This window comes from Pristiophorus japonicus, chromosome 8, assembly GCF_044704955.1.
Source record: "Pristiophorus japonicus isolate sPriJap1 chromosome 8, sPriJap1.hap1, whole genome shotgun sequence".
NCBI lineage: Eukaryota > Metazoa > Chordata > Chondrichthyes > Pristiophoridae > Pristiophorus > Pristiophorus japonicus.
In genome coordinates, this window is record NC_091984.1 from 113,653,129 (window position 1) to 113,680,602 (window position 27,474).

The following is a 27,474-nucleotide window of genomic DNA, read 5'->3' on the forward strand; positions in this document are numbered from 1 at the left end:
ATCTGAGTCGATGCAGGCCACCACACATGGGATCTGCCAAAGCTTTCATCATTACTATGCCTGGGTGGGTATAGTGTAGGTCGCGTATGAACGTTTCCCTGCCTTTCTTGGGTAAAACCACGCGATTACCCCACAAAAGACAGTCTACCTGTATGGACATTTTGTCTTTACGCCACTGGAACGGTTTGATTTCTTCATGCATCTCCGTTGGGACACTGGACCAGCTCCCATGGAGGACCCAGTTTTTTTACAAGGGACAGTAAAGGATCCTGGCTGGTCCAGGTCCTGATCTGGCGGGCCGTAACGGGTGACTTTTTATTTTCAAATGCATCCATCACCAAGAGCAAGTCTGCAGGCTGTGCCATTTCCACCCTGGTGGTGGGCAATGGTAGCCAACTGAGGGCAGTTCTCTGTGCCTGGCCTGTGGCAAATTACATAGTTATATGCGGACAGCATGAGCGCCCATCTTTGGATGCGAGCAGAGGCATTGGTATTGATGCATTTGCTCTCTGAGAATAGCGATATGAGCGGCTTAAGGTCAGTTTGTAATTCGAACTTAAGCCCAAACAGATACTGATGCATTTTTTTTACCTCGTAAACGTATGCCAGAGCTTCTTTTTCAATCATTCTGTAGGCCCTTTCGGCTTTGGACAAGCTCCTGGACGCATAAGCGACTGGTTGCAATGTTCCCGATTCGTTTGCTTGTTGTAACACACACCCGACCCCGTACGAAGACGCATCGCAAGCTAGCACTAAACGTTTACAAGGATCATACAGGACAAGCAGTTTGTTGGAACAAAAACAGATTTCAGGCTTTCTCAAAAGCTGTCTCTTGTGATTTCCCCCATACCCAGTCATCTCCCTTATGTAGCAACATGCGTAGAGGTTCTAGCAAGGTGCTTAACCCGGGTAGGAAATTATCAAAATAATTGAGGAGTCCCAGGAATGATTGCAGCTCCATCACATTCTGTGGTCTCGGCGCATTCTTGGTGTCCTCCATCTTGGCGTTGGTGGGTCTGATGCCATCTGTCATGATTCTTCTCCCTAAGAACTCGACCTCTGGTGCCAGGAAAACATACTTCGAGCGTTTCAACCTGAGTCCCACATGATCTAGCCGACTTGGAACCTCTTCTAGGTTCTGCAAGTGTTCGGATGGTGTCCCGACCAGTGATCAATATGTTGTCTTGAAAAACCACGGTGTGCGGAACCGACTTTAGCAGACTCTCCATGTTCCTTTGAAAAATAGCCGCGAAACTCAAACAGGCATATATTGTAGCTGAGCAGACCTTTGTGGTTGTTGATGCAGGTGAGACCTTGCGAAGATTCCGCCAGATCCTGCATCATGTAGGCCGAGGTCAGGTCCTACTTGGTGAATGTCTTCCCTCCTGCCAGTGTCGCAAATAGGTCGTCTGCCTTGGGTAGCGGGTATTGGTCCAGCAGCAAAAAACAGTTAATCGTTACTTTATAGTCCCCACAAATTCTGACCGTGCCATCGCCCTTGAAAACCGGAACAATCGGACTGGCCCACTCGTTGAACTCTACCGGCACGATGATGCCTTCTCGTTGCAACCTGTCTAGCTCGATCTCCACTTTCTCTCGCATCATATATGGTACCATTTGCCTTGTGGTGGATGTGTCATGTACCAGGAATCAAGTGGATTTGCACCTTCGCCCCCGAGAATCTTCCGATGAATGGCTCAAACAACAACGGAAACTTGCTCAGAACCTGGGCACATGAGGCGTCGTCGACGGACAAAAGTGCTCAGATGTCGCCCCCGTTCCAGTGGATTTTTCCCAGCCAGCTTCTGCCAAACAGTGTGGGGCCATCTCCTGGTACAATCCATAGTGATAGTTCGTGCACTGCTCCATCATAGGAGACTTTTACTGCTGCACTGCCAATTACAGGGATCAGCTCTTTAGTGTAAGTTCTCAGCTTGGTATGAATAGGGCTCAGCTTGTGCCTGTGTGCTTTGTTGCTCCACAGCCTGTCAAAGGCCTTTTTGCTCATGATGGATTGACTCGCACCCGTGTCCAATTCCATGGATACTGGAATTCCGTTCGGTTCAACTTTTAACATGATCGGTGGACATTTCGTGGTGAAGGTGTGTACCCTGTACACTTTTGCCTCCTCGGTTTGAGTCTCTAGTTCAGTTTGATCCGCCCTGGATCGGTCTTCCTCTGCAATATGGTGGTTTGCAGGATTTGCAGCTCGTTTGCACATTTGCTGGAGGTATTCCATTGTTCCACAGCCTTTGCACGCATAGTGTTTGAAGCGGCATTGATGGGCTCGATGATCACCTCCGCAGCGCCAACAAGGTGTTAACTGCCTCGCATTAACGTTTGATGGCGGACTCTGGGTCATCTGAGGTCATGCAGCTGCAGGCGTGTATGTTCTGCCATATGCATTCCTGCCCGAAAACGACGTTACCTTGTAAACAGTACTTGCCGAAACCTCTTCATGCTGCAAAATTTGTTTGGTGTTATCAGTGGTGGACATAAATGCCTGGGCTATCGTTAAGGCTTTGCTCAGGTTCGGTGTTTCAACAGTCAATAGTTTGCGAAGGATAACCTCATGGCCAATGCCAAGCACAAAAAAGTCTCTTAGCATTTGCTCCAGGAATCCATCGAATTCGCAATGTCCTGCAAGGCGCCTTAGTTCGGTGACGTAGCTCGCCACCTCCTGGCTATCAGACCGTTGACATGTGTAAAATTGATACCTTGCCATCAGAACATTCTCCTTCAGAGTTAGGTGCTCCGAGACCAGCGTACACAGTTCTTCATATGCTTTGGTTGTTGGTTTCACCGGAGTAAGAAGATTTTTCATGAGGCCATAGGTTGTTGCCCTGCAGACGGTGAAGAGGATCACCCTTCGTTTGGCAGCATTCACACTCCCTTCCAGCTCGTTGGCCATGAAGTATTGGTCGAGTCGCTCCACAAAGGCCTCCAAATCGTCCCTTTCTGAGAATTTCTCCAGGATACCAACAGTTCTCTGCATTTTCTGTATGGTTCGTTATCTCGTCACCAGTTGTTATGTCTCGAATAAAGCAATGTAACTGAGTATTGTAGACGTGAGTAAGTGTGACCTTAGTCTTTTTATTCTAACTCCAGAGTCTGGTACAGCATGGGAGGCCTGCTTATATATAGTGCTCTCAAGGGATGCTGGGATCCTTTGGGACTCCAACAAATATGCCCTCTGGTGGCGGTAGAATGCTGGTTACATAGGGTTGCATACATAACAACTTGCATTTAATCTTATATCTATGTCCCCTCATTCTAGATTCCTAAATCACTGGAAACAGTCTGTTTCTATCTATTCTGTTCAATCTTACATCTCATCAACACCGATCTCAACCTGATTTCCTGGCCTGATTTACCTATTTCATTCCAGCTTTACCAGCCATGGCAACAGTAAAGTTTACCCTTTTGCATCTCTGTCTCTATTGATTTCTGTTTCTATCTCTGACCCAGAAATTGTGCTTCCTTACCCTGTCGGCACAGGTACCTCATTCATACAATCATTCAGCACAGAAGGAGATCACTCAGCCCATCATGCCTGTGCTGGCGAGCTATCCAATTATTCCCACTCCCCTGCTCTTTCCTCATAGCCCTGCACATTTTTCTTTTAAAGTATATAATCCAATTCCAGGTTTGATCAAGTGACATTCTATCAAGTGACATTTGATCATGTGACATTTGGCTCAATGTTTGCAAATATTATTGCATTTACCTTAGTTGAGTGACTCAGTACTCAAACCTTTCCAAGATAATTAAATAGAACATCAAAAAAAAAACGGCTTTGGAAAATGTGTCATCGCCACTTCGCTTTTTGTACATGGAATGTAGAGCACAGAAACTGGACATTCGGCACAACTGGTTCATGCCGGTGTTTTTGCTCCACATGAGCCTCTTCCTAACACTCTTCATCTATCTCCATCAGCATATTCTTCTATTCCTTTCTCCCACTTGTTTATCTAGCTTACTCTTAAGTACATCTTTTCTGTGCAACGAGGCTCTGTAACCTGGAGCTTGCTTTGTGACCGACCCTGTACAGTTCACGTGTTGTTGTTCACTTGTCCCACTGACCCAGTCCCACATCGAGAGCCCACTGACCCAGTCCAGGAGAACCCACTGATTCAGTCCCACACCGAGAGGCCACTGACCCAGTCCCAAAGACCCCACTGACCCAGTCCCACACCGAGACCCTACTGACCCAGTCCCACACCGAGACCCCACTGACCCAGTCCCACACCGAGACCCCACTGACCCAGTCTCAGAGACCCCACTGACCCAGTCCCAGAGACCCCACTGACCCAGTCCCAGAGACCCCACTGACCCAGTCCCACACCGAGACCCTACTGACCCAGTCCCACACCGAGACCCCACTGACCCAGTCCCACACCGAGACCCCACTGACCCAGTCTCAGAGACCCCACTGACCCAGTCCCAGAGACCCCACTGACCCAGTCCCAGAGACCCCACTGACCCAGTCCCACACCGAGACACCACTGACCCAGTCCCACACCGAGACCCCACTGACCCAGTCTCACACCGAGACCCCATTGACCCAGTCCCACACCGAGACCTCACTGACCCAGTCCCACACCTAGATCCCACTGACCCAGGCCCAGAGACCCCACTGACCCAGTCCCAGAGACCCCACTGACCCAGTCCCACACCGAGACCCCACTGAACCAGTCCCGGAGACCCCACTGACCCAGTTCCACACCTAGACCCCACTGACCCAGTCCCACACCTAGAACCCACTGATCCAGTCCCACACTGAGACCCCACTGACTCAGTCCCGGAGAACCCACTGACCCAGTCCCAGAGACCCCACTGACCCAGTCCCGGAGAACCCACTGACCCATTCCCAGAGACCCCACTGACCCAGTCCCACACCGAGACCCCACTGACCCAGTCCCAGAGACCCCACTGACCCAGTCCCACACCGAGACCCCACTGACCCAGTCCCAGAGACCCCACTGACCAGTTCCACACTGAGACCCCACTGACCCAGTCCCAGAGACCCCACTGACCCAGTCCCACACTGAGACCCCACTGACTCAGTCCCGGAGACCCCACTGACCCAGTCCCAGAGACCCCACTGACCCAGTCCCAGAGACCCCACTGACCCAGTCCCAGAGACCCCATTGACCCAGTCCCACACCGAGACCCCACTGACCCAGTCCCACACCGAGACCCCACTGACCCAGTCCCACACCGAGACCCCACTGACCCAGTCCCAGAGACTCCACTGACCCAGTCCCAGAGACCCCACTGACCCAGTTCCACACTGAGACCCCACTGACCCAGTCCCACACCAAGACCCCACTGACCCAGTCCCACACCGAGACCCCACTGACCCAGTCCCAGAGACCCCACTGACCCAGTCCCAGAGACCCCACTGATCCAGTCCCACACCGAGACCCCACTGACCCAGTCCCACACCGAGACCCCACTGACCCAGTCCCACACCGAGACCCCATTGACCCAGTCCCACACCGAGACCCCACTGACCAAGTCCCACACCGAGACCCCACTGACCCAGTCCCACAGACTCCACTGACCCAGTCCCACACCGAGACCCCACTGACCCAGTCCCACACCGAGATCCCACTGACCCAGTCCCAGAGACCCCACTGACCCAGTCTCACACCGAGACCTCCCTGACCCAGTCCCACACCGAGATCCAGTCCCACACAGAGACACCCTGGCCCAGCCCTACTCTGACACCCCACTGACCCAGGCATCTGAAAGTTCCTATGGGATCTGCTTCTATCACTCTTTCAGGTAGTGCATTCCAGATCTTAACAACCCTTGAAAAAATTTTGTTGGCCAATTATTTTCAGTCTGTAACCCCTGGATACTGTCCCACAAGTCAGAGGAAATAGTTTCTCCCTATTTCCTCTATCAAAACCCCTCATAATTTTGAATACCTCTATTTGGTCTAAGGAGAACATTCCCATCTTCTCCAATCTCTACACATAACTGAAGTCACTCATACAATCATATACACGTGAATTTTTTTTATTAGATGTGCAATTTGGACACATATTTTGGAATCGTGTTACGGAGACAGTTATTGCGTGTGCCAGAATATGAGTGGTCAAGAACAAAATCTATGGAAAAATACCCATCTCCAGTAGAACATTTCCATATGGTGAGGTGCTGGTTCATATTGCAGGCGTCTCATGATTACAGAGAGGTACTTTGTTGTAATTGGATGGTTCACAATGATGTAAAATACTCTTTGTACAGAACTTTGCTACCTTAATGCTTACAGGTACTACTTTTATATGACATGAAAAGCTTATAACGGGATGTCTAGTTTGGCTATCCATTTGCTAGCCTCTTGAGATGCTGAGTGGAACAATAAGGTGCCAACCACAACAGATCTTAGTGGGCAGGTTGATGTGATGTGTTCATGGTCTGAGACACAGGGCCACACATCAATTTGTATCATCCCTCATCTTGCACTTGTGGAGCAGGTGGTCGCATCGTCCATGCCTTGTGTGTATTGGGTTGAGTGCTGTCCAGTGTCTTCGAGGGAGGTCAAAGCCAGGGATCTCAGCGATGAGGTGCTGGTTCATATTGCAGGCATCTCACGATTCCATCCATCTGGATAGTGGATTGATAACAAGCTGCATGAAAATTGACTGCTGTTTCTCAGAACGGCTGGCGCGATTTTAATTGCTGTTGTGGTGGGTGTTTCAAGTCTTCCTGAATGGGAAGGTCAGTGTTGCTCATGATTTTTTTTCCATCTCACAAAGGATGGTGGCAGGCAGGGCAGTGAGGGACAGCACCGGGAGTCACTCAGTTGGATGAACTTGAGCGTCCCTAACAATGTCCTCATGGCGCCGTTTAGCTGCACGTCCACGATCTTTGTGTGGTGGCTGCAGGCCCATGAGGCAGAGCAGTGTTCTGCAGCAGAGTAAACTAGGGCCACTGTTGCAGCGTGAAGTGTTCTGGCTGTGCTCCACCGACCCCCCTCCCCCCCCCCCACCCCACCCCACCCCATGATGTTCCACTAAGTTTCTGGACCAAGTTCACCTAGTTTTTACTTTTTGGCCGGTGTTGGTGAGAGTCCTATCCAGGATGATGCCCAGGTATTTTGGGTTGGGTCATGGGTAATTCATCCTATGCAGAAGGAAATGTTGAGTTCTTTCCCGGCAGTGGTGTTGTTCAGATATGACGTTGACACCACTGTCTTCTGGATTGGAGTGGCTGCCTCAGGTCCGGAAGTAGCGTTCCAGTAGGTCCATGCCACTTGTGAGCGTCCTACTTGCTTCCTCTAGTGTCGATGTCTGCACCAGCAGTGCTATGTCATTGGTACATTAATGCAGGCTCAGAAAATGAATCTATGTTGGCTAATTAAAAGGAGCCGCACCATTTATAACACTCTCTCCAATTACTGTCACTCCATGGAGGCAACTGGTGTTTTTCTCACAACCAGTTTCTTTCCCTTACATTTTTATAGTGAGCAGAGCAGAACAAAAGCACAGAGTACTAGACAGACATTTAAAACTGACTCTAAATTGGACTGTGGCATACAGCATACTTCAGAGGTACATTTACTAGACACAGTGACCAGTATGGAGAGCAAGGTGTTTGCGCCTGCGCAAAGAGTCAGATCAGATTTCATGCAAAAAGGATCTTTCACATTTTTACCTTCAGAATAATAATTTTGCTTACCAGCTGCAAGCATGCAAGCTGGAACAGTTGAAATTCTTAAATATGGGCCTGGAATTTCCACGTGGCTGGGCCTGTTTTAGAGGCCACTTTGTCAGCATCAGCACCCAGAAGATCGATCTTGCATTCCAGGAGACTACTGGACAATCCGAGAGAGTTGGCAAATCTTGTTTCTAGGACAGGGTGAATAACTCCTTAGTTCCTTCAGCAGGATCAGCAGCAATGCCCCGGATTAGCTCCTGAAGGTGTATTAACATCTGGAGATTTGGAGAATCAGCTACTCTCTTGTGCTGCTTGCTTCCTTGACCTTGAACAGTTTCGCGCCGGCAGCTGTTGTGCGTGAAGTCCTGAAGAGGCCGCCCGCAAGCAAACAAAGCAAGTACAGGTGCCAACCGCAAACAACTTTTTCCTGGGTTGTTGGGAGCAGTGCCCAGGATATTAAACTTCCTTTCCTGGAGACTCCCAGACAACACAGGGGAAGGTCAGCAATACACACACACACACACACACACACACACACACACTTTCACACTCACACACACACACTCTCACACTCTCACACTCACTGTTCAGGTCACTCACACACTTCAGGCCACTGACACACTCCTCTTCTCTTAGGCAGTCCCTCAGAGTCAAGGATAACTTGCTTTAGTCACCTGAGACCAATGCAGGATCTACAGTCTCTGTCATAGGTTAGGCAGGTGATGGTTGAAGGGATGGGTGAGTGGGGTGCTTGGGTTGTCGTGCGCTCCTTCCGCTGTTTGCGCTTGGCTTCCACGTGCTCCCGGAAAGCGACTTGAGGTGTTTGGCACCTTCCCGGATGCTTCTCCTCCACTTTGAGCAGTCTTGGGCCAGGGATTCCCAGGTGTCGGTGGGCATGTTGCACTTTTTCAAGGAGGCTTTGAGGGCGTCTTTGAAGTATTTCCTCTGCCCACCTGGGACTCGCTTGTCGTGTTTGAGCTCTGGGTAAAACGCTTGTTTTTGGAGTCCTGTATCTGGCATGTGGCCCATCCATCGGAGCTGATCGAGCGTGGTCAATGCTTCGATGCTGGGGATGTTGGCCTGAGCGAGAAGACTGACGTTGGTGCGCCTATCCTGCCAATGGATTTGCAGGATCTTGTGGAGGCAGCGTTGGTGGTACTGCTCCAGTGTCTGAGGTGCCTGCTGGACATAGTCCATGTTTCTGAAGCATAATTCAATCAAGCAGAGTCAACATGGTTTTATGAAAGCAAAATCATGTTTGACAAATTTGCTGGAGTTCTTTGAGGATGTAATGAGCAGGGTGGATAAGGGGAAACCAGTGGATGTGGTGTATTTGGATTTCCAGAAGGCATTCGATAAAGTGCCACATAAAAGGTTACTGCACAAGATAAAAGTTCACGGGGCTGGGGGTAATATATTATATATTAGCATGGATAGAGGATTGGCGAACTACCAGAAAAGAGAGAGTCGGGATAAATGGGTCATTTTCCGGTTGGCAAACAGTAACTAGTGGGGTGCTGCATTGATCGGCGCTGGATCCTCAACTATTTACAATCTCTATTAATGATTTGGATGAAGGGACCGAGTGTAATGTAGCCAAGTTTGCTGATGATACAAAAATGAGTGGGAAAGCAAATTGTGAGGAGGACACAAAAAATCTGTAAAGGGATATAGACAGGCTAAGTGAGTGGGCCAAAAATTTGGCAGATGGAGTATAATGTGGGAAAATGTGAGATTATCCACTTTGGCAGAAAAAATAGAAAAGCAAATTATAATTTAAATGGAGAAAAATTGCAAAGTGCTGCAGTACTTTGGGGGTCCTTGTGCATGAAACACAACAAGTTAGTATGCAGGTACAACAAGTAATCAGAAAGGCAAATGGAATGTTGGCCTTTATTACAAGGGGGATAGAGTATAAAAGCAGAGAAGTCCTGCTACAACTGTGCAGGGTATTGGTGAGGCCACACCTGGAGTACTGCGTACAGTTTTGGTCTCCGTATTTAAGGAAAGATATACTTGCATTGGAGGCTGATCAAAGAAGCTTCACTAGGTTGATTCCGGAGATGGGGGCTTGACTTATGAAGATAGGTTGAGTAGGTTGGGCCTATGCTCATTGGAGTTCAGAAAAATGAGAGGTGATCTTATCGAAACATATCAGATAATTAGGGGGCTCGACAAGGTGGATGCAGAGAGGATATTTCTACTCATAGGAGAAACTAAAACGAGGGGACATAGTCTCAGAATAAGGGGTCGTCCATTTAAAACTGAGATGAGGAGGAATTTCTTCTCTGAGGTTTGTAAATCTATGGAATTCTCTGCTCCAGAGAGCTGTGGAGGCTGGGTCATTGAATATATTTAAGGCGGAGATAGACAGATTTTTGATAAGGGAATAGATGGTTATGGGGAGCAGGCAGGGAAGTGGAGCTGAGTGCTGTTATGTATGTAAACATTGTAACTGTGTAAGACTTGCCACCAGAGGGCGCAACTGTTGAAGGCCCAAGGGTCACCTGCACACCTCGTGCAAGGGAGTATAAAAGGTTGTCTACCATGCTGCTGAGGCACTCTGGAGTTGTATTAAAGAGACTAAGGTCACATCAGTTTTAACTCAGTACTCAGTCTTGTGGAGTTCTTCCATACTTAACAATTGACGACGAGTAACAGATTACAAACTTTCATGTGGTCATGGCTGCCTTTGGTATTTTAGAGAGATTTGTAGAGGGTGATGATTGGGAAGCTTTCGTTGAGCATCTCGACCAGTACTTTGTGGCCAACGAGCTGGATGGGGACGATAAAGTGATCAAGCGCTGGGCGATTCCCCACATGGTGTGTGGGTCCACAATATACGGCCTCATCAAGAATCTGCTATCACCGGAGAAACCAGCGGAGAAGACATATACAGAGTTGTGTATGCTGGTTCGGAATCACCTCAAGTCAATCTGAGACGTCTTGCGGGAACTTGTGAATTTGCTGGAATTTTGGGGGAAATGCTGCGGGACTTTTGTGTGCTGGACATCGGCCACGAGGTCATTCTTCGCAAGCTGCTGTCCGCCGAATCCCTAGACCTGAGCAAGACCATTATATCCATGAGCAATAATACCAGACAGATATCTTCCCAGCATCGAAGCTCACTGGCAAATATTGTGCATAAAATAACGTTGCTAGCAGGCAGAACTGCATATGGCAGGGTCAAGGGCCCCAAGTTTCCACATGATTTGCTCCTGATTTTTAGGAGCAACTGGTGTAGAACGGAGTATCTTAGAAATCGGAATTCTCCACATTTAGTTTGCTCCAGTTCTAGTGAGGTAGAACAGTTTCACTTTAGAACAGAATTTTTTTTTCAAAAGGGGGCGTGTCCGGCCACTTACGCCTGATTTCATAGTTTCGTGAGTGAAAACTTATTCCAAACTAACTTAGAATGGAGTAAGTGAAGATTTTTGTACGCTCGAAAAAACCTTGTCTACACTTTAGAAAATCAAACGTAGGTTACAAATTAGGCGTCGGGAACGAGGTGGGGGGAGGGGAGGGGTGGGAAGGGAAGTCATTACATTCTACAATCAATCCTTAGTTATACTTATACAAATATTATAAAAATAAATCCAACCTGAATAAAAATTTATAAGCAAAGAAAATATTAAATAAACCATGTTCCTACCTGTGTGAAAGTGCTTCAGGCAGGCCTTTCATGTTGGAGACAGGCAGGGGTGTGGCATCAGTGTCTCGACGGCAGCGGCAGCAAGCTTCGAGCTGAGCTGCAGTGCTTGAGGCAGGCCTTCATTTTCTTCATGGCTGGCCGCGAAGAAGCAGCACCGGACGGACCCGAGGCCATTCGGCCATGAGATATCAGCGGCGTCAGTGGCTGGCCGGCAGCCGAAGAATCAGCGGACCGATGTGAGGCCATTCGGCCATGAGATAGCAGCGGCGTCAGTGGTTGGCCGGCAGCCGAAGAATCAGCGGACCGATGTGAGGCCATTCGGCCATGAGATATCAGCGGCGTCAGTGGCTGGCCGGCAGCCGAAGAATCAGCGGACCGATGTGAGGCCATTCGGCCATGAGATAGCAGCGGCGTCAGTGGTTGGCCGGCAGCCGAAGAATCAGCGGACCGATGTGAGGCCATTCGGCCATGAGATATCAGCGGCGTCAGTGGCTGGCCGGCAGCCGAAGAATCAGCGGACCGATGTGAGGCCATTCGGCCATGAGATAGCAGCGGCGTCAGTGGTTGGCCGGCAGCCGAAGAATCAGCAGCGGACGGACGTGAGGCCATTCGGCCATAGGATATCAGCGGTGTCAGTGGCTGGCCGGCAGCCGAAGATACAGCAGCAGCCTTCGAGCTGTGAGGGGGACTGAGGCCATTTGGACAGGGAGAGGCAGCCACATCAACAGTTTGATATTTAAATTTGCAGAATGGGTGCTGCATTGTCAACACCACGTATTATTGCAAAGTTGAATTGGCACTCTTATTTCTCCAAACACACAGTCCTTAATTTGCATGCACCAATGCAGCACCGGTTCTGCAAGTTTAGCAGTGAAAAGCTGAACTCACTGATTTCAGCAGGTGATTTATTCAGCAGTGCTGCTAAAAGCACTCCCTCACACACAGAAATATAAAAAAAAATTAAATTACAAGCCTTTGCAGGGGTCCAAGAAACAAATCTTCACTTTTTCTGCAGTATTTTTAAAAATGGCCGAGTGCCAATGTTTGTGTGAGACTGCGCGTGCGCGCACGCTCCAACGCGCACGCGCAGGGTTGCCGGCACCACGAAGGCTAATTTAAATTGTACACGCCCCCTGCTGCTTAGAAAATCGGCGCCCTGCTGCGAAGAGCGCACCGCGCCAAGCAGACATCGAGCTCCAAGGAGCTCGAGAATATCGGATTTTTTTTTAGGCGCAGTTTTCGGCGCGAAAAACAAGCGCCCAGCTCGGAGGTGCGCCGTTTTCACCGCAGCACGAAACTTGGGGCCTACACGTCTGCAGCTGCAAGACCTAGGATGACTCAGAGTCTGCCATCGGGCGTGAATGCAAATCCATTAGCACCATGTTGGCACTGCGGGGGTAATCATCGAGCCCATCAATGTCGATTCAAGCACTACATGTGCAAAGGCTGCAAAACAATGGGGCACCTCCAGCGAATGTGCAAGAGTGCTGTGATTCACCACGTAGCAAAGTCGGCAGAGGATGATTGATCCGCTGCAGATCATGCAGAACAAACAAAAGAGGCAACTCAACCCGAGGAAGAAGTGTATGGGGTAAACACCTTCACCACCAGGAGCCCTCCTATCATGCTGAAAGTCAAATTGAACGGTATTCCAGTATCAATGGAGTTGGACACTGGGGCGAGTCAGTCAATTATGAACCAGAAGGCTTTTGAGAAACTGTGGGGCAACAAGGCACAAAGGCCCAAACTGAGCCCGATTCAGACAAAGCTGCGCAGTTACACCAAAGAGCTCGTACCAGTCATTGGCAGTGCGGCAGTTAAGGTATCGTACGATGGAGCTGTGCATGATTTATCACTGTGGAATGTACCAGGCGATGGCCCAACGCTATTTGGCAGAAGTTGGCTGGGAAAGATTCGATGGAACTGGGACGACATCAAAGCACTATCTTCAGTGGATGATGCCTCGTGTGCCCAAGTGCTGAGCAAGTTTCCGTTGCTATTTGAACCAGGCATCCGCAACTTCACAGGTCCCCGATGCAAGGCCCGTTCATCACAAGTCTCGAGCAGTTCCATATATGATGAGGGAGAAAGTCGAGATCGAACTGGACAGACTTCAACGAGAAGGAATCATATCGCCAGTCTAGTTCAACGAGTGGGCCAGTCCGATTGTTCCGGTGTTGAAAAGCAAAGGCACGGTCAGAATCTGCGGAGACTAAAGGTAACAAACAACAGAGTCTCGTTACAGGACCAGTAGCCGCTACCCAAGATGGATGACCTATTCGCAACGCTAGCAGGGGGGAAGTCGTTCACCAAGTTGGACCTAACCTCCGCCTACATGACACAGGAGCTGGCTGAATCTTAGAAAAGATTGACGTGCATCAACATGCACAAAGGACTGTTTATATACCACAGGTGCCCTTTTGGGATTTGTTCAGCTGCTGCTATCTACCAGAGGAACATGGAGAATCTGCTGAAATCGGTTCCGCGCACCGTTGTGTTTCAAGACGACATCCTGACCACTGATCGTGACACCACCAAACACCTTCACAACCTGGAAGAGCTTCTAAGTCAACTAGACAGAGTGGGACGCAGGCTGAAATGCTCCAAGTGTGTTTTCTTGGCACCAAAGGTTGAATTTTTGGGGGAGAAAGATTGCAGCAGACAGCATCACACCCATGGACTCAAAGACAGAGGCCATCAAGAATGCACCCAGACCACAGAATGTGACGGAGCTGTGTTCGTTCCCGGGACTCCTCAACTATTTTGGTAACCTTCTACCCGGGTTAAGCACTTTGCTGGAACCGTTGCACATGTTGCTACGAAAGGGTGATGACTGGGTTTGGGGTAAATCTCAAGAGACAGCCTTTGCGAAGGCCAGAAACCTACTTTGTTCTAATAAGTTACATGTACTGTATGACCAGTGTAAATGATTAGTGCCAGCTTGTGATGCATCTTCGTACAGATACGGCTGTGTGTTACAGCAAACCAATGTATCGGGCAAACTTCAACCGGTTGCATGCGCTTCTAGAAGTCTGTCTAAGGCTGAAAGAGCCTACAGTATGGTCGAGAAAGAGGCGTTAGCATGTGTATATGGGGTTAAGAAAATGCACCAATTTGGACTTCGGTTTGAGCTTGAAATCGACCACAAACTGCTCATTTCGCTGTTTTCAGAAAGCAAAGGTGTAAACACCTTTGTCGCGCATCCAAAGATGGGCACTAACATTGTCCGCCTATGACTATGTTATCCGCCACAGACCAGGCACGGAGAACTGTGCTGATGCCCTCAGTCGGCTACCATTGCCCACTACCGGGGTGGAAATGGCGCAGCCCGCAGACTTGCTTCTGGTCATGGATGCTTTTGAGAGCGAAGGGTCACCCGTCACTGCTCGCCAGATCAGAACCTGGACCAACCAGGATCCTGTGCTATCACTTGTAAAAAGTTGCATCCACAATGGGAGCTGGTTGGTCGTTCCCGGGGAAATGCAAGATGAAATTAAGCTGTTTCACCGACGCAAAGATGAAATGTCCATCCAGTCGGATTGTCTCTTATGGGATAATCGCATGGTTTTGCCAAAAAAAGGCAGGGAAACGTTTATACGCGACCTATACAATAACCATCCAGGCATAGTCATGATGAAGGCTATAGCCAGGTCGCATGTTTGGTGGCCCGGCATTGACTTGGACTTAGTCATGCGTACACCAGTGCAACACGTGCTCACAATTGAGCACTGCACCAAGGGAGACTCCATTGAGTCTGTGGTCATGGCCCTCCAAACCGTGGTCCAGGATCCACGTAGATTTTGCTGGCCCCTTTCACGAAAAGATGTTTTTAGTTGTAGTAGACGCTTACTCTAAATGGATTGAATGCATAATCACGTCATCCAGCCTACCCACTGCCACCATTGAAAGCCTCCAGGCTATGTTCGCCACCCATGGCTTGCCGGACGTCCTTGTCAGTGACAATGGATCATGTTTCACCAGCTCAGAATTCAATGAGTTTATGACCCGCAATGGCATCAAGCATGTCAGGTCTGCCCTGTTTAAGCCCACATCCAACGGTCAAATGGAACGGGCAGTCCAAACTATCAAGCAGAGCTTGAAACGCGTGACGGAAGATTCCTTGCAGATCTGCTTATCTCAGGTTCTGCTCAGCTACTGGACATGATCCCACTCGCTCACTGGAGATCCCCCCGCAGAATTGTTAATGAAGAGAGCACTCAAAGCTAGCCTCTCCCTAGTCCACCCGGATCTAAAAGATCATGTAGAAACCCGGCATCCCGGAAAAACATGTACCACGATCGCGCGGTTGTAACGCGTGACATTGATGTTAACCACCCTGTGTTTGTCCTTAATTACGGTCATGGTCCTAAATGGGTCACTGGCACTGTCTTGGCCAAGGAGGGGAATAGAGTGTTTATAGTCAAACTATTGAATAGACAACTGTACAGAAAGCATTTGGATCAGACCAAACTGCGGTTCACTGACAACCAGGAACAACCTGAAGAGGACTTCACCATCATCAACACACACCCAACCAGCAATCGACCTCGCTGTCAATCAAGAGGATGAACCCACTATTCCCATCAGTCCTGTCAGACCAGCCGTGCCGCAGTGCAGCAATGGTCCGACCAACTCACCCATGCCAGAGTTTGAACTCAGATGATCAACCGGGGAGCGTAGGGCCCCGGATCGTCTCAACTTGTAAATAATTTGTATCAAAGACTTTGAGGGGGAGTGATATTATGTATGTAAATATTGTATCTGTGTAAGACTTGCCACCAGAGGGTGCAACTGTTGGAGGCCCAAGGGTCACCTGCAAACCTTGTGCAAGGGGGTATAAAATGTTGTCTGCCATGCTGCTTAGGCACCCTGGAGTTATATTAAAGAGACTGTCACATCAGTTTTAGCTCACAGAACTCAGTCTTGTGGAGTTCTTCCATACTTAATGATACATTCATAATAAAGGACGAAACTGAATACTGTGTACAACGAGCAAGTGTGACCTTAGCTTTAATGAGACTCCCGAGTGCAGGTACCTCGTGAGTGGCCTGCTTATATACTGTGCTCCCAAGGGATGCTGGGATCCCTTGAGACTCCAATAGGTAGGCCCTCTGGTGGTAGTGTAATACAGGTTTCAAGGGGTTAAATACATAACACTTAACAAGTGTATGATCAGATCAGCCATGATCTTATTAAATGACGGAGCAAGCTCGAGAGGCCAGGTGGCCTATTCCTGCTCCTATTTCTTATATTCTTATCTTCTTAGGTTCTTATGTAGGAGGACGGGTATCGCTACAGCTCTGTAGACAATGAGCTTGGTACCAGGTTTGAGATCCTGGTCTTCAAACACTCTCTTTCTCAGACGACCGAAGGCTGCACTGGCACACTGAAGGGGGTGTTGGACTTCATCATCGATGTCTGCCCTTGTTGACAGTAGGCTCTCAAGGTATGGAAAGTGTTCTACGTTGTCAAAGGCCTCGTCATGGATCTTGATAATCGGGGGGGCAGTACTGTGTGGCGGGGTCAGGTTGGTAGAGAACCTTTGTCTTCCGATGTTTAGTGTAAGACCCATACCCTCGTATGAGGATGGGTGAACAGTGTTTGTGCTTTGTACTTAAAACTGGAATTGAGTCTCAATGACCCAGATTTTAAAGTAGAGTTAGAAATACTGCATTACTCAAACTAAGCAAAGTAATGCTTTTGGTAAAATAATATGCCAACACTTCAGCATTAGCACTGCAACTAAATTGCGACTGATGTTATTTTCCAATACACAATGCAGCACTTATCACTCACTCTAATGAGTACCAAAAAGCAACGTTCGAAAAAAACTGGAGTGTCAACAGTTCTGACAGCCAGAGATTCTACTGTCGAAACATCTTAGGATTAATGGTATACTGAGCCTTCCAGTTATATAAATGTTTTAACAGAAGTAGAATAATAGACATACATAAACTAACTTTTGTCCAAAAGAATAAAAGTTATTGGTGGTGAAATTCCGTTGCGCTGTTTGGGGGCGGTAACATCCGAGAGTCAGGACATTTTGTGCCAAGCACGGAAGTCCTGCCCCGCTCAAAAAATTTGGTTTACCGCCCCCGAAAGGAAATGGAGCACAAAATAACACGCTCCACTTCCTTTCTGGTGCAGAAGGGTCGGGAGCGGGATGCATTGCTCGCACTGGGCCGTGTAGGAGGTGCTCTTTCCTTCATTAAAGGGAAGGGTCTAAGCTGCAAACTCTGCAGGGATGAAACGGGATTCCATGGAGCACCGGGGAGCAGGGGTGCCGTGCCAACAGTCCGGCACTCAAGCAGAGTGCCGGCTGGCCGATGGTGACACAGACCCCGCAATTGAAGCGGGTTGGGAGAATTTTGTTTTTAAATGGCCGTCTCCTCCCCTTTATGTATCGCCCCATGAGTAGCCTACAGCCCGGTTCACGACCCCTGAAGCTGTCACTGGCATCACCCAGCGCAGCTTCAGGGGGCACTCCCCAGTTTTGGTTCCGGAGCGATAACGGGGCGCTGCACACGATGATGATGTCGTGATCGCTGGCGCAGCAGGGCGGGGCCTTATGGGTTACTGCTGCCGCTAAATTCCCACGGAATTTAACGGGAGTCGTTACTGGCGTCGCACCCGGGTGAAAACTTGTTTGTGCCCCGGGGCACTGACGGGCAGCGCAAACTACCTGAAATTCTGGGCCATCATTTTTATGGCTTGAGCTAACATATTCAATTTGAAGCACATGTAGCTCACTTCACATATCAATACTTTTTTTCTAAGCATATTTCCTAACGTTGCTAAACAGAGAACAAGAACTGAGACGAGCAAATTAGTCTTCCTGTCTGTGAAGGAATGCCAGTGTGTGTTAGAGAAAGAGTGAGTGTTTGCTAGCTGACTGTTCATTGGCCAGCAATATATTTAAAGCTCATCACCATTTCAATGAGACTTTCCACAGCAAATCAAAAAAGATTAAAGAAAAAGATAATGGCCCAGGTCAGTGGTAAACCTTGGGAGTATAACATAATGCAAAGTGCAGGACGGCAAATATGAAGTTTATCGCTCTGTCAGGATCATGTTTTACGCATAAAAACAAATGTAATGGGAAGGAAATAGATCACAGAGATTACTGTTTTGTTTGCAATAAATAAAACCAAACTCTGTGAAAATCATTGTCATGGAAAGGGCCTGCCATGGATAGCTATGTTTACTCTTTGTTATTTCCCTCAGCCACAATAAAAACTGAGTGCACCTTTATGTCATTTTCTTTTGTCTTGTAAAAACACATTTATAATAGTCTCAGTAAATTATAGGTAATCAAGCTGTATAGGGTGTGATTGTTGAATAAGATCAATATTCCAAAAAGTCAATGACCTAGAAATTCAATTGTGTAGTGGTCCGAGCAGCCCATGTATAATTACAGTGTGGACTGCGCCAGACGCCATCTGGGTGAGGGCGACAGCATCGGCGCTGGGAGCGTGCACCTTGAAATCTGTAGAGTAGGCAGATTGTGACGTCAGTCAGCATGCAACAATGCTGATTTGATGCCAATGCTGCTATTTACATCCTCAACACTTGGAGTATCGCCCTATATTAACCTCACACAGCTGAATATTTGTTCAGCAGCTGCAAGGTCCCCCTGCAAGTGATATTTAAAGGTATCAACAACAGCTCTCGGGTAAATTGCTGATTAATTTCTACTGGCTCTGTGTAAGTTTGTGGATGTGTTTGCAGCTTGCTAGAGTTGTTTAAAGTTGGTGAGGTGAGAGGGAGTGGTGCTGCAAGTGGAGAAGATCTCAACAGTTCTGGTCGCACCACTTGCTCCCAGTCATGGGTGCTCTAGTTGTTATCCCTCTTGGCCTGTGGCATGATAGGGTGATGGAGCAAAGGCAGCAAAGAAGGGGTCAAGCTATGCTCAGAGGGAGGTGGAGCAGGAGGAGGAGGAGGGCTCGCAGCAGGCGGCCTCACCCACAAAGGGCCTTCTAAGACCAATTCTCTTACCTCAACCTGAGCCAGGAGCAGTGTGTGAGGCGTCTGCGTTTTACAACGGAGGTGCTCACAGAACTCTGCACCTCTTGCAACCAGACCTGCAGCCGCACTCCAGGGCAAGGACAGTGCTACCAGTGGCTGTCAAAGTGACTGTGGCCTTCAATTTCTTTGAGTCGAGATCCTTCCAGGCTGGAGCAGGCAAGGTCAGTAACATCTCTCAGTTCACCATCCACTGCTGCATAAGAGATGATAGCAGCTCTTTATGCCAGGAGAGGGGACTTCATTGTCTTCTCTCTGACCATAATGAAGCAGGCGGATTTGTTAGGATAGCGGGCTTTCCCATGGTGCACACACGTGGTTTTGCAGGTGCCACTTCTAAATGTTCAGATGTACCTCAACCACAAAAGGTTTTCACTCACTGTGCAATTGTGGTGTGTGATCATGCTCAGCACATCATGATGGTGAATGCCCAGTATCCTGGCAGCAGTCATGATGCTTTCATTCTGCAGCAGCCCGCTATTCCCTCAGTCTTTGAGCCAGCAAGACAAACCAGAGAGTGGCTGTTGGGCAATGAGGGCTTGACCACCTTGCTCATGCCTCTGCTCTGTAATTCAACCATATGTGGCCATCATGCATACAATGAGAGCCATGTCGCCACACAAAACATCATAGAGAAGACCAGTGGGGTGCTGAAGCAACGGTTCCGCTGCCTGGACCACTCTGGAGGAGTCCTGCATTACTCACTGGAGCATGTGTCCCGATTCGTTGTGGTCTGCTGTATCTTCCACAACCTGGTCGTCATGAGGGCACAGCCCTTGTCACCAGGAATGTGGCCATCAGCTCAGGAGCAGGGGCAGGAGGAGAAAGTGGAAGAGGAGGAAGCGGAAAGAAGGAGGCAACCCAGATTGACTGGGATATCTGAGATCTAATCATCCACCTGCCGTACCAGTGAACATATTTGTTAAAAATAGCCAAGTTATGGCTATCTCTGGTCACCTTAATAACCAATATGGGTATATTGTGTTTAATCAGAGTTTAAGATGGAATGTAAGACACTAGTTATACAGCAAAAACATACGACCATGACAAGTAGCTGGTACCGGTCTGATTGAACAAGGCGGAGGATGGTGACAAACTTTTGGGGGCAGCTGAACCACCACTTGCTCCACGACGACATGCAAGCTGTGATCCTGACCAATGGACCCACCACAGTCCCAATCCACGTCCGGACCAGGGTCAAGCAAAGTTGCTTCATCGCGCCAAAGCTCTTCCTTGCTACAATGCTCCATCTCACTCTCAATAAGCTCCCCGCTGGAATGGAACTGAACTACAGAACCAATGGGAACCTGTTCAACCTTTGTCACCTACAGGCTAGATCCAAGGTCATCCCATCCTCTGGCATCGAACTACAGTACGCGGATGACGCTTGCGTTTGCGCACACTCAGAGGCCGAGCTCCAAGCCATCGTCAACATCTTCACGGAGGCGTACAAAAACATGGGGCTTACACTAAACATCTTTAAGACAAACGTCCTCCACCAACCTGACCCCGCCACACAGCACTGCCCCCCGATCATCAAAATCCACGGCGTGGCCTTGGACATTGTGGACCATTTTCCATACCTCGGGAGCCTACTATCAGCAGGGCAGACATCGATGACGCGGTCCAACACCGCTTCCAGTGTGCCAGCGCAGCCTTCAGTCGCCTGAGGAAGAGAGTGTTTGAAGACCAGGACCTCAAATCTGACACCAAGCTTATGGTCTACAGGGCAGTAACGATACCCGCCCTTCTATATGGCTCAGAGACATGGACCATATACAGTAGGCACCTCAACGCGCTAGAAAAGTACATCAGTGTTGCCTCCGCAAGATCGTGCAAATCCACTGGGAGGATAGGTGCACCAACGTCAGTGTTCTCGCTCAGGCCAATGTCCCCAGCATCGAAGCATTGACCATACTCGACCAGCTCCATTGGGCGGGCCACATCGTCCACATGCCCGACACAAGACTCCCAAAGCAAGCGCTCTACTCGGAACTCCTACACGGCAAGCGAGCCCCAGGTGGGCAGAGGAAACATTTCAAGGACACCCTCAAAGCCTCTTTGATAAAGTGCAACATTCCCACTGGCACCTGGGAATCCCTTGGCCAAGACCGCCCTAACTGGAGGAAGAGCATCCGGGAGGGCGCTGAGCACCTCGAATCTTGTCGCCGAGAACATGCAGAAACCAAACACAGACAGTGGAAGGAGCGTTCGGCAAACCAGATTCACCACCCACCCTTTTCTTCAACCACTGTCTGTCCCACCTGTGACAGAGACTGTAAGTCCCGTATTGGACTGTACAATCATCTAAGAACTCACTTTTAGAGTGGGAGCAATTCTTCCTCAATTTCAAGGGACTGCCTATGATGATGATGATGATGATGAGACAAATGGTTGGCGCACGTGAGCAGTTCTCTGTCTCATGGCTTCGCTTTCTTTTGTCTCCTTCGGTAGAGCATGGGATCACTCTTAAAGAATGTTCGACCAGCCCAACTTTTAGTTCTTCCCTCCACCGTCTGCGCGGATAATCAGTGTGTTACTTTTATTGTGTTTTTAGTGTGGGCCTGGAATGGGATATTGGCAACACCTATAGAGGTTCCCATAAAAACTCAGTGCCCAATGGGGCTTCGAGTTCTTTGTCTAAACTTGACGATGAAGAGGCACCCTGAAGGAGGGGTCTTCACAACTATTACACATCTTTTCTTGTTTATTCGTTTTGTAGGCCAATCCATCCATCTGGATCCTCTTATCTCATCCAGCCTAACCCTCTCTGGTCCAACCAGTGCATTTCTCAGGCGCAACCTTGGTCCATAAAATCAGAGGCCTTAGGCTAGAGCTGTCGCACTTCAGCCGGTCGTCATGGATACCCAAACTCCAATTCCTTCTATTTTATGTCTTTTATACTAATTAACTTTTAATTATCTTCGCAAGCAGTTATGTAAAACAAACTCCAAATTCTACCGTAGCATTAGAATTGGTTATTAGCATAAATGGAAGAAACATTAGTTGGCCTTCATTGTCCAAATTAAAGAGCAAGTCAAAATTCTAAGCTTACAGATGACAGACAAGGTCAATACATGCTGTGGGCCCCCATGTGAAATGTTATGCATTCTCTAATCTAACTCATTAAAAACACTGTCTCAATTCTTATGCATGCCTTCCTAGGAAAACAAAACCTAAGCAGCACTGGATAAAACATAACTTACACATCAACGCTTTACTTGTCTTCAGCAGAAACATACAATCATTTAAACATTAATTTTAGGTATCCCTAATTTCTAACGCAACCCCAATTCCCCCTTCAATATTTGTTCCATACCTAACTTCTCTGGTTATTGACCATTACAGCATCCTCTTGGCCATAATGCTGAAATAAAAGCCACCACAAGCAAACATTCCAATTCAACTTTATACATCTGCCCATCCAGTATTACGTCAAAAAGTGAATGAATTACCCTTGTGCATTCCTTAGTTACTTGCGATACCGTTGCTTATCCTAGTGCTCCTACGCAGTTCTCCTATCCTCGTAGCTGCAGCAATGCTGGTGGAAGGCTGCTGATATTCAGTGGGGGAGACTGCAGATGGCCTTGCAGGATGACCTCAAGGAGCTCTGGGCCTCGTAGGGCACTGCAAGGGCACTGGCAAAGTGACAGTGGTGGGAGTATGAATGCTGTCACCCTGAGAGAGGACAGCAAGGTTGGCCTCAACAGGTCCAGTGTCACTCCCCTGGGGCAGCTCCTCAGCTATCCTAGTAATCTGCTGGAGTACAGACTGCTGTGATACGCTGCAAGCCCCTTTCAACACTGATAAACCGAACCATGATACCAGCAGTCTGTGCTTGCGTGGTAGCAAGCTGAACTTGCATGACTTCAGTCTGAGCTTCCATTGCAGCCCTTAGACGGGGGGTGGGCGCGAATTGCCCCTTATCCGGGGGAGGAATTGAGCACCTGTGCCCCTCAAAGGAAGCGGAGCGTTGTCTCCAGCGCTCTGCCTCCTTGGAGGGTGCTCCCGGGGTGGGAGGGCAGCGCTACATGGAGCATCCACATAGTGCTAACGCACTAAACGCCCCTCCCCTTCATTTAAAGGGGAGGGCCATGGCGCACTCTGTAGGCTCTTTAGTTGTCGCCACTGGCCACCGGGAACTCGTTCAACCAGGACAGCAGCCGGGCTGCATGATGCTGGCCTGGTCTATGTGAGGGCCGCCATTGTCGGGCTGACGCAAGAGTCATAGAATCATAGAAATTTATAGCTCGGAAGGAGGCCGTTTCGGCCCATCGTGTTGGCGCCGGCCGACAAAGAGCTATCCAAACTAATTGCACTTTCCAGCTCTTGGTCTGTAGCCCTGTAGGTTATGACATTTCAAGTGCACATCCAAGTACTTTTTAACTGTAGTGAGGGTTTCTGCCTCTACCTCCCTTTCCGGCAGCGAGTTCCAGATCTCCACTACCCTCTTGGTGAAGAAATTTCCCCTCAAATCCCCTCTAAACCTCCTACCGATTACTTTAAATCCATGCCCCCTGGTTGTTGACCCCTCTGCTAAGGGAAATAGGTCCTTCCAATCCACTTTATCTAGGCCACATCATCATTTTATACACCTCAATGTCTCCCCTCAGCCTCCTCTGTTCCAAAGAAAACAAACCCAACCTATCCAATCTTTCCTCACAGCTAAAATTCTCCAGTCCAGGCAATATCCTCGTAAATCTCCTCTGAACCCTCTCTAGTGCAATCACATCTTTCCTATACTGTGGTGACCAGACTGCACGTTGTACTCTAGCTGTGACCTAACTAATGTTTTATACAGTTCAAGCATAACCTCCTTGCTCTTGTATTCTATGGGCCCAAACTCAGTTGAACCCAAGGCCCACCCAAAGCACCGCCGTTGGCCACTGAGAGACCGAGTGGTATTTTGCCTGGAAGATCCCATGCAAACCTATCCTCTAAAGTACATGGAGTGTCTATATCTGAGCTGGTGCCTGGGAGTGTGAAATTGCATGACGGTGTTTCTTCTTCTTCTCCTCCTCCTCCTCTTCCTTTTCTTCTGTCCATCCATCCATCCCTCTCGCTCGCTCGCTCTATTTCCTCCTTGTCTTGTTGAAGCACGTGCTGGGCAGACTGGATTTCTTGAGTGTCTGAAATGAGAAAGCCACAAGGGTTCGATAATGTGTCATCATTAGAACAGTATTGTCTTCTGTCTTCCCAGCTACTTCAATCACCTGTTGCAGGCAGAATGCATCTACCATTTAAGAGGTGCTGACTGCCTTTAAGAAGTGCAGACTAGCATTAATTGGAGCTAGCCTTGTACAAACTTGGGGCCCCAGCTGAGTGTTTAGCTATTCAGCAGTGCGTTCAGCGCTGGAATGAATGCTACAATCATGCTATTCAGCAGGCAGCACGAAGTTTGAGCAGGTTGCTCGTGCATTGTCTGTTTTCAGGAGCTAACGAATTTCTAGGCCAATATACTTTTGAGCTGTCCAATAATTTTTTTTTAATTATCACTTTAATACTTTTATTTTTTATTAGTTAAACCTTGGTAGTATTATATGCACTATTAGTAGCTTCTTCATAATCTGTGGTAATTCCAGTCTTGACTTTAATTATATTTTCTATTAATTGTTTAAGAAACTCAATCATTTAATGGTTCGGCTTGCTTTCAGGTTTGGTTGATTTTCTCTGCTAAAATCAAGGTGCACTTATTAAAAGTTTTATTAAAATCTTAATTTACACTAATAGACAGCCAATATGCTGTAATCATCGTCCAAATGTTCTGCTTGTCAGTCCTGCTTAGCTGCAATGTAGACACAGAAGTCAGTCTCCAGACAATCTTTCTTGAATAAATGCATACAAATAGATGTGATCCAACTAATTTTCTTTAAGAAAAGTCAACATTTTTGACCAAAAAATGGCATTGAGAGAAAATGAAGCACAGCTAAGATGAATTGAGGTTATCCTCATAAGGGACTGGTAATTATAAAGTGATCTCTACAACATTTATTTCCTTTTACTCATTTTAAATACCCAGAAATATTACAATACGAATACAATATTAGAACCATATTAAAATCATGATGTAGGCTATTGTTTTTGGCATATCTCATTAGTGCTGGCTCAGTGCTTTGTAAGTGGTTTAGTTCTCTATACAATTTACTGATCTTCTCATGGCACTATGTTAAAATCTTATTATCCTAGGCATGGGGAGACCCAGTATAACTGACATTCATATAGTATTAGCATAAATGTTTGTGGATGAATACAGACAAAACTGCTGTAACTGGCATCTCCTGCCAAAACTTGCACCCTTTCTCCTCTTTAAAGCAGCCTTGAGCCAGACCCATACTAAAAAATACAAGTGCCAAAGTCATCTCTCCCACTTGATTCTTTTTTTTAAAGCATCCTATAAAAATGCAAAGCAGCAATCAATGGCAATAAAGAAGTGGTTTCAAAGTATCCCAGTGTAGCACAGCAATATAAGCAAATCCCTGGCATGGTCCAGATGAAGACCAATTTTTACAATGTAGAGGATCAACATAGATTGTATTGTTCCTATACCTAATCAAGTAATTGTTTCCAATATTTTTGTACTTAAAAAAAAAAAATTAGGAGTATATTTTAGTACTTAGAATCCTACACCATGGCAGCACAGAGTTTTCTAAACTCAGTGGGAATTGTTTGTGTCAGCTGGAGTTGGATCAGCTGTGTGAGAGTGGGGTACCGTTTCGATGGTTTCTACCATAGCTGCGGTTCAGGTCGCCTTTTGAGCGATATTCGGCTCTTTGTTGTGTTTTTTTTTTCCTTGGCTCCAGAAGTTGCTCTTAATGGGGACGGTGACAGCACTTGAGGGGCAGGTACAGGGCGGTGGCAACACCTGAGGGGTGAAAAGTTGGGGGCAGTGTGGCGTAACCACCACGATGACATTATCACGGCGCCACATCACCACGGCTCTCCCCTTCATTTAAAAGGGAGAGCTTCCGCGATTTTTAAACTTTGGCCCATTGGGCCGTCGGGTAGGGTTTCAGCCGGTACCAGTGGCTTGGCACCCAAGAGGCGGCCCGGCCGAACCTGGGGGCATAATTGTCGGCCGACAAAATAAAACATGGTGGCAGCGGCAGTGCATCTTCCCCTTTAGAGGAAGCCGTACAGCCATTGCAGAAAGGCCACAGCCTCACTAGACCACATGGAAAAAAACATGTTTTGGCACCGTGGGGCGGGCCGAAGATTTTCGGTGGGGAATGTCACTGTCTGGGGGGGGGCGTGGTAGATCGGCGGTGCGCACAGTATTGACGTGCTTACCACGGATCGGCAACAGTGTAGTGGGGGGGGGGGGGGGGCACCGCCGGGGAACCTTGGGAGGGCAATTGAGCTAGCAGCGGCCATTCCACGAAAAGTCGGTGGACACTCCGCAGCATGGCCGCCGATTGGCGCTGGCAACAGTCCTTAAGGAGAAGGACAATTTCGGTCCCTGTGTCTTTATCAAATTCTCTTGCATTCAAGCAGTTACTGAACATTAGACAAAAGGTTTGGTATGTACGGCACTATATCTCTTAGTTTGATAGAGTGTAGCATAGCAGAGCAAATATTCTCGACAGGTAAATAGAAACAGCTGCTGTTACATCCAGCAATGCATGCTCTACTCACTTTTGAGCTCTTAATTTTGAAAAGGAATAGCAATCTCCAGGGTGACCAAGGCTGGGAACTCAACATTCAGGGGTATTCAACATTTAAGAAGGATAGACAGAAAGGAAAAGGAGGCGGGGTGGCACTGCTGGTTAAAGAGGAAATTAATGTAATAGTAAGAAAGGACATTAGCTTAGGTGATATGGAATCAGTATGGGTGGAGCAACAGAATAAAAAGGGGCAGAAAACGCTAGTGGGAGTTGGATACAGGCCATCAAACAGTAGTAGTAAGGTTGGGGACAGCATCAAACAAGAAATTAGGGATGCATGTAATAAAGGTACAGCAGTTATCATGGGTGACTTTAATCGACATATTGATTGGGCTAACCAAACTGGTAGCAATATGGTGGAGGAGGATTTCCTGGAGTTTATTAGGGCTGGTTTTCTAGACCAATATGTCGAGGAACCAACTAGAGAGCTGGCCACCCTAGACTGGGTGATGTGTAATGAGAAAGGAC

General features: G+C 48.1%; 1 protein-coding gene across 3 annotated transcripts in view; it reads left to right on the forward strand.

Annotated features, from left to right (window-relative positions):
* Positions 1–27,474, forward strand: part of LOC139268148 (potassium channel subfamily T member 2) — a 1,179,460-nt gene that overhangs the window by 924,005 nt on the left and 227,981 nt on the right. Inside the window, exon 24 of one of the 3 annotated variants that reach the window (XM_070886188.1) lies at positions 18,816–18,836. The exons of the other annotated variants lie outside the window; for them this stretch is intronic. Within the exon in view, the coding sequence (XP_070742289.1) occupies positions 18,816–18,836 (21 nt within the window). The remainder of the gene's footprint in view (positions 1–18,815; positions 18,837–27,474) is intronic. 3 annotated transcript variants of the gene reach the window in all.